Source organism: Camelina sativa, chromosome 10 (genome assembly GCF_000633955.1).
Source record: "Camelina sativa cultivar DH55 chromosome 10, Cs, whole genome shotgun sequence".
Taxonomy (NCBI): Eukaryota; Viridiplantae; Streptophyta; class Magnoliopsida; order Brassicales; family Brassicaceae; genus Camelina; species Camelina sativa.
In genome coordinates, this window is record NC_025694.1 from 6124841 (window position 1) to 6132648 (window position 7808).

Genomic DNA, 7808 nt, shown 5'->3' on the forward strand with positions numbered 1-7808 from the left:
TTGGAGTATAGGATCAAAGAACTTGAGAAGTCTTTGGGATCTACCATGGAGAAAAGTGCTTCTGAGAGAAAAGGTCGAGTTAAGGCTCAGCAGGTGAAATTACTACTTGGAATTTTGCTTTAATGTCTCTAATGCACATTTTATGTATATCTTCTCTGATGCAAATTGAAAGCTGTAGGCTTTACGAGAGGCGTTAGCACAGACTGAGTCACAAGATTTACACAGCAAGATATACCCGATGCGACCAATTGGTACTATTCAGTCTTGCTTCTCTACAAGGTATAGTGATCCTATTTAGCATAATAATGCTGTTTCTAAAAATGTTGGCTTTTAGTCCAATAAGTTCTGCATCTTGGTGGTTTTGCAGGAACGGGACACCAAGGCAGCCATTGCTTGTTTCTTTAGCAAGGGCATGTTTAATCTTTGATCCGGCTTTGGTTCCTCCTGCATCTCTTGAGGGTCTCGAAGAGTATTCTCACTGTTGGATACTATATGTGTTTCATCTCAACACTGATATCGAGAAGCTATGGAGAAAGCCATCCCAGTCTAAGCTCAAGGCAAAGGTTATGCAGCTTCTTCTCTTTTTTATTTGTTTGTTTGTTTTTTGGTGATGATGATGTTCTCAGTCTGAAGGTTTTTGGGGTGTTGTGAATTCAGGTGAGAGTGCCAAGACTTAATGGGGAACGGAAGGGAGTCTTTGCTACTCGGTCCCCTCATCGACCTTGTCCCATTGGGCTCACTGTTGCTAAGGTTCTGAACGCTATTCAATTCTCCTGTTGTTAACAAATACATATTGAACATCTTGACCAAAAGTACATAATGCTCATTAATCCATAGGTGGAGGAAATCCAAAAGGATAAGGTTCTGCTCTCTGGTGTCGATCTGGTGGATGGGACTGTAATTCTCCTTTCCCTAGCATGGTATTTTAACTTTTGCTTATCAGCTTCTTGCGTAGTTCTTTAATTGTTTTAATGGTTTTGAACAGCCGGTGCTCGACATTAAGCCTTATTTACCATACTCAGACAGTATTCAAGGAGCCTCAGTGCCAAACTGGGTAAAGGTATGTACATTGTTATGAATTGCTGAAACACTGCTGAGATATGAAGATCATTGTGAGTACTTTATATCTGAGTAGGTAGAAGCAAAGACTGAAATAAATCGAATATGAATTTCAGGAGGATTGCCAATTGGCTGTGACTTCTGTGAGTTTCTCAGACACCTTCTCTTCCTCCATCGCCACCTGCTGGAAACTGATAGTGAGTGACTTTTGACTTGACCATCTCTTCTCCATTTGCCGTTTTAACAAAATAGTTGCTATGCGCACAGGAAAAGAAGTCTCTGTATGGTTCAGCGGATGAGCTGAAGAGCTTGATTACACAGGTCCTGTCCTGGGACATACGATCATTGTCACAGCGGAACAAGCCACAAGATACATCAGATGCCGAAATTGTTTATCACTTGGTTCTGGAGGGACTAGATGTGTCTTACATGATAGATAATGAAAGTAATATTCTCGTTCAAGATGTTTCTCGTCCCCAAAACCTGCAAGATGTTGCAGGAAGCTGATTTTGTAAAGATTTATTGGATCCTCTGGACATGAAATCTCAAGAAGGCTAGCACCCACCATCTCTTTCATTGAATACTGTAATATGTAGTATGACCTTGATTAGAGTTGTACGCTAGACATGGCACATCACTGGATATTAAGTTTCCAACTATGCTGGCAAGACAGAAACAGTTAAACTTTGTATAATAAGATACAAAAGATAAATTAACAGTACTTGTTTTCTTTACAAAATTCTCTGGAACAAATGTTAAAATTGATGATAATACTAGTTAGTGAAAATGTCAGACTTATAAACAAGTACAAGAAAATGTAAATAGGAGTGTGTATGGTGTATTAAAGGGGGTAAGAGAGTTGTATCCTGGAGCCTCTTTCTCCATGATGATCACTCCACTGCTCGAGTTCGGCCATTGATGCTCCTTCTGCTGCGAAACTAACAGCTCAACAGCTTCTTTCATGTCTTCAATGCCCAAACCTCTAAATGTCATGACTCTCTCCTCAGGCACTTCTTCTTGTGCTTCATATTCCTCAACACTACTCTTTTTCTGCTTCCTCACTCTTCTTCTCCCGAGTTTTATGAGAACCACCACTGAAATATTCATCCAGGTCTACATGGTTGTATCCGATCCTCTTCATTGCATTTCCTGATTTACCCATCATTCAAATGAGTAAGGATCTACTTGCCTTAGTATCTCATGTAATCTGACAATCAAATCATGAATTGAAGTACTTGCAATGAGCTTATCAGATGCAGGTCGGGTGCTCCACCATGAACAAACACCACTAATCCAAAACTTCTTTGCTACTATCCTTCCCGCTCTGCCATAGTCATACTTTGTTGCCTTGGTCAATTTAATCTAACAACATGTCTCTACATAGCATTCCGAATGCAAAACCATTCTCCAACCTTATAGTCCTCAAGTTAGCACAACTGAGCATGATTATGTTCCCCACTTTTCCCTTCCTCTTTATCATCTGCTCCTCTTAGCAACCGTTTTGCAAGATCCATGTTTGCTGAGCTGCCACACATGTATTCCATGACCGTACATGTAAGTTCTTTGTCGAGGACAATATCTTTCTCCACCAGTTTTTTTACAAGTTCCTTCAACTTGTCTGTTTCTCCCTGTGAAATACAATACTTCAACACAGAATCGCAAATATGAGCACCAGGTTCAAAGCCGCTCTCAACCATTTTGTCAAAGAAGCTGATAGCTTCGTCTAAATATCCAAGTTTTAGGAACCTATTTATCAACTTCGAATAAGTATATAAGTCAGGGGAAAGACCAGCATGAGACATCCCCACAAGAAGTGATTCTGCAGACATAGTATCCCCTGCTTGAAGACTTCCATCAATCATAATATTGAAAGAAACAACATCTGGAAAACTTTCATCACGCTGCATTTCCTCAAATAATCTCCATGCCTGGTCTAGATTTCCCTCTTTGCATAATGATGATAGTAGACAGTTGTAGTCGAAAACACTAGGCTGTAGCCTAGACACTCTCATTTTGCAAAGCAATCCTTTAGCGATATTAAGCATGCCACTTTTGCAAAGCCCATCAATCATAGTAGTATAGGTATCTGAGGTCGGAACAATTTTGGAATCAGATATCTCCAGACTTGAGAGTGAAATTAAGCAATATATTAGTGGTTACTATATCTCCAGCACCCAATTTCTCAACCAGCAAATCATAAATATCGAAAGCTTGTTGGAGACGGTTTTCCTTGCACAGCCCGTGGATTAGTGCATTGAATGATATAACATCTGGATCCGCATAATTACTATCTTTCAGCATTAAATATAGAAGCTTACTTGCTTCATCTAGGTCACCTTTGGCACAGAGTCCTACCAGTAAACTATTATATGTTATGTTATCAGGTCTTGTACGCCTCTTCTTCATTAACTCAACAATCTCTAAAGCATCCGCCACAAGGCTGTCCTTGCATAGCTTGTTAATAATAATGTTATACGTCACAACATTAGGTTCTTCACCCTTCTCTATCATCAGATTCAAAAGTTGGAGGGCTTCCTTAGTCTTACCTACTCCGCAAAGGCCATCAATAAGGCCAGTGTAAGTGTAAACATTTGGACGAACTCCACGCTCCATCATAAACTCAAACATCTGTGAGGCTTCTTTCAACTGTCCCAACTGACAAAAACCTCGAATAAGAGTGTTATATGTAATCGCACAGGGAGAATCTCCTCGTTCCAGAACCTCATCGAAGAGCGCCTTCCCTTTATCTAACTCACCACAATCACAGAACCCTCGAATCAGGGAAGTATACACAACAAGATCTGCTTCTAATCCCTTACGTTTCATTTCTTTAAGCAAACCTATCGCCTCTTCCATCTTACCAGCCTTGCAAAACGCATTAATCAGAATCCCCCAAGTCACCAAACTCCATGAACAGCCACTGCCTTGCATTTCATTAGCTAATCACAATCCTTTCTCCAATTCCTTCCCCTCGCAGAGACCTCTTATAACAGTGTTGTAGCTAACAACATCAGGCATCAGAGAGTTTCCTCTCATTTTTCTCAGTAAACTAACAGCTTTACCATATTCCAGATTCATACACAAACCCTTTAAGATGATATTAAGATTGTACACATTGAAAGCAAACCCACGCTTAAGCATTAAAACAAGAACCCCAAACGCAAACCCGGTCTTATGCATTTGCACAAAACATTCAAGCAACCCACTCAGCGACACGAAATTGATGAAAGTATCAGTCTCAAGCATCTTGCGGTATATGGAAAACGCTAGTTCGTGGTTTCTAGAGCGTACCAGCGTTGTCATGAGATTATTTCCGGTGAACTCGAGAGAGCCACCGGAGTTCACTGCTTGCTGGAAAACTGAAACTGCATTCTTAATCTGAGGAGTTGAACCCTCCTCACATAGCGATCTCAATTTGGTTTCGATTTCAGAGAATGCATTGACGAGGTTAGAATACGAACGAGGGTTCAAGAGCTGCCTAACTACGAGCTCATCGCGTCGGAAAAGCTCACCGGCCGCCGCCGATTTTAAAAATCTCATATCGGACGATCGGAGACTTTCACGATTAGGTATAGAGGACTCTTGCCTCTGCTTTAGCCAAAGTGAAGCCTATTAAAGATATGTAGGCCCATATAAATTGGGCCGAATGACTAATGAATTTAAGTTTTGATTTCGCCGGCGAGAAACGAATTTAGCGGCGGAGATGTTCGTACGAGTGATCGGGCGGCCGAATGTGAAGTAGACGACTGAGATCGTTGGGCTGCAGTCGTGGTCTCAAATGCGAGAGTGGTGCTGATCGATCTCTAGAGGAGATTCAGGTCGTTCCCTGAAGATGAAGGGCCTTCAGTGAACCGATACCAAAACATGTTCCGTAGCACCGTCCTGGACCTCCTCCTGAAGAGTTCTATAAGACCTTTCAAGCTCTGAATTGTTGGAGTGAGTAGCTTCGAAGTGCTACACTTTATGTACCGGCCTACCGGGTAAAGTCTCAGTCTCCATCTATCTTACTTGTTTGCTTTCCTGTGTAATAAATCTTGAAATAATGCAAAGTACCAGACATGTTTACTCGATATAATTAACTCCTTGTGTTGCAAGATTCTCCTCTTGTTGTGTTTCATGATTCTCCTCTTGTTGTGTTTCATGATTCTCCTCTTTTTGGTGATGATAGAGCTATGATCTTGCTAAGAATCGTAAGCTACACATGTCACATTGTTGAATATTGAGTTTCCAACTAGGATTAGTGCATTTCGAAGCAGGACATAAACAGTTAAGCTTTATAAAATAGTAAGATACAAGAGAGAGATTAACTGTACCTGTTTTATTTACAAAATATCTGGAATTAATTTTAATATGATAATACTAAATTAATGAAATATTAGACTTATAAACAAACACACACACACACACACAAGAAGATGTCTTCGTAGAAGATGTGAATAGGAGTGGATTGGGTTATTAAAGGAAGTAAGAGAGTTGTTCCTTCTTCCTGGATCCTCCTTCTCCATACAATTCGTTCCACTGCTTCAGTTCGTTCATTCCTGCTCCTTCTGCTGCAAAACTAGCAGCAACCTGCAAATGCAAAACAATTAGTGTTTTGCGCACAAGATCATCATCATCAATACCCCCAACCAATTTCCTTAAACATACCTGGCTTTTAGCTACTTTCATGTCTTCCATGCTCAAAGGTCTCAACTTAATGATTCTCTCCTCAGACACTTCTTCGTTTGCTTCAGAAACCTCTTCATTACTCTTCTCTGCTTCCTCTCCCCTCTTCTTCCTCTCCTGAGTTTTGACGAGAAACCACCATTGAAACATTCATTCAAACGGTAGATACTAGGGAAATAAAAGAAAGGGCTTGAGTAGTTCTAACCTGGTCTTTCAAGCACTCCTGCTTTATCAGCTCCCTCACTGGTCTATATGCTGCTGTTGTGCAAAAGTTCTGTTTGTATATAACATTCACAATAATCAATCAGTCCATAGAGAGAAGATTCGGGTGTCGGTAAAGTGAGATGAGAAGTGTGACAAACCTTGAGATCACTTCCACTATAACCATCTGTCATCTGAGCAAGCTCCTGGAAATCAAGATTCTCTGTTTTCTCTTTTGATAATAAGGTTCTTAAAATCTTCTCTCTGCTCTCAATCGATGGAAGACCCACCATGATTCTATCTCCCAACAAAGCAAAAGCAGAAGCTGGAGTTAGTACCGCAAAAACTCAAAGAGTTTCAAGTGAAATGCATATCAGGCCTGCTTTACCTTCGCTCAAACCTCCTAATGATTGCTTCATCGAGATCAAACGGCCTGTTTGTTGCTGCAAGAACGAGAATGCGATCACCTGAATTCGACATTAGCCCATCCCAATGTGTCATGAACTCATTTTTTATCTTCCTCATAGCTTCATGCTCTCCAACTCTTGTCCTCTGTCCCAGCATGCTATCCACTTCATCCACAAAAATAATAGTCGGAGACACTTTGGCTGCAAGGGTGAACAAAGCTCTCACGTTCTTCTCGTCTTCTCCAAACCATTTTGAAGTGATTGTGGACATTGAAACGTTTATAAAACTAGCTCCAGCTTCATTTGCAATGGCTTTTGCCATCATAGTTTTCCCAGTACCAGGTGGTCCAAAGAGGAGGATTCCTCTGCAGGGCTTTAAAAGGCCACCTTTGAACAGGTCAGGCCTACGAAGAGGAAGCATAACAAGCTCTTGAAGTGATTCTTTGGTTTCATCCAGTGAGCCTATATCAGCAAATGTCACACCTATCTCATTTGCTGGGATAACCTCTGGTCTTATGCGCTTCTCGAATTCGTTATCAGGAGCCACCTCCTACATTGACATGATCAAAAAAATCAAACCTATGTTCAGGAAAACACATCAAGATAACAATGCTGAATCATATGGACTATTATACATTTACAGGTGCTTTTGGAGGCAGGGGACATTCATTTTTGGGAGTCGACTCATTTTTGTTTTCCGGAGCAGCTGTCTCAGATTTCGACTCACTCTTTATTATCCCTTCACTTTCTTCTCCCTGCACCTGAGCCATTCACATTTTAGTCACTTTTATATTTCAAAACACATGCCTGGTAAGAAATGTAAATACCTTGGTGTCAGTGTTTGCGTCCAGCTTCAAGGAGTCCTCAAAGCATCTGTTACCTTCCTGTAATATACCCAGTCCATGGGACAAGCTGTTGTAAAACCATTCAATCAGTTAGCTTAAGAAAGATAAATACTTTGTTTTGTACAAAAGATAATTGAGATTCTTGGTACCTATTGGAAGATATTACAAGCCTCCCATTTTTGTATTCGGGTTCTTTGTTGTGCATCAAATGGTAGGAGATTGCAGAAACCACAATTTCCTCAATGTGACTGCTTAGGAACATCGTATCTGCATGGCATATGGAACCTAAGTCATCACACTCAAGATCGTTAGCGGCAAGAACCTCAGCTATATGGTTCTTGTTGTCCTGAAACTGTATCACTTTCATGTCATCTTCAAATCTTGCTTTCCAGCTCATGAGTTGAGATTCATCCTCTGGCGGTCTGATCTCGATGTTGTAAGGAAACAAAGTAGAAATGCTCTCTCCTACTTCTTGACAGTCCTCTTCGGGTTCCAATAGTCTTGAGCCGAGAACCAAAACAGGGCCAGATAGCTTAGTCAAGAGCCTCTGGAACAACTTAAAGAACCTTTCTGATTGACAAAGCTTCTCAACGTCCCTCAGGTATATTATTATAGGATTGGTTTCCGAAAC

General features: G+C 40.8%; 2 protein-coding genes and 1 pseudogene across 3 annotated transcripts in view; 1 reads left to right on the plus strand and 2 right to left on the minus strand.

Moving 5' to 3' along the window:
• The window catches only part of LOC104717421 (putative S-adenosylmethionine-dependent methyltransferase RcsF), a 2523-nt gene extending 787 nt beyond the window's left edge, over positions 1–1736 (plus strand). The window contains exons 1-8 of one of the 2 annotated variants that reach the window (XM_010434971.2): positions 7–93; positions 179–279; positions 368–563; positions 658–750; positions 838–897; positions 986–1060; positions 1176–1256; positions 1327–1734. In XM_010434971.2, coding sequence (XP_010433273.1) covers positions 46–93; positions 179–279; positions 368–563; positions 658–750; positions 838–897; positions 986–1060; positions 1176–1256; positions 1327–1566 — 894 coding nt within the window. In that variant the 5' untranslated portion in view covers positions 7–45 and the 3' untranslated portion in view covers positions 1567–1734. Of the gene's footprint in view, positions 1–6; positions 94–178; positions 280–367; positions 564–657; positions 751–837; positions 898–985; positions 1061–1175; positions 1257–1326 lie in introns of those variants that run through there. The other variant, XM_010434972.2, reaches the window with a different exon arrangement.
• LOC104717422 lies at positions 1799–4630 on the minus strand (annotated as a pseudogene).
• The window catches only part of LOC104717423, a 5793-nt gene continuing 3273 nt past the window's right edge, over positions 5289–7808 (minus strand). Inside the window, exons 10-17 of the mRNA XM_010434976.2 lie at positions 7327–7743; positions 7160–7244; positions 6974–7093; positions 6314–6882; positions 6087–6222; positions 5930–5998; positions 5707–5841; positions 5289–5628 (exon numbers count right to left, since the gene is read on the minus strand). Coding sequence (XP_010433278.1) covers positions 5515–5628; positions 5707–5841; positions 5930–5998; positions 6087–6222; positions 6314–6882; positions 6974–7093; positions 7160–7244; positions 7327–7743 — 1645 coding nt within the window. The 3' untranslated portion in view covers positions 5289–5514. The remainder of the gene's footprint in view (positions 5629–5706; positions 5842–5929; positions 5999–6086; positions 6223–6313; positions 6883–6973; positions 7094–7159; positions 7245–7326; positions 7744–7808) is intronic.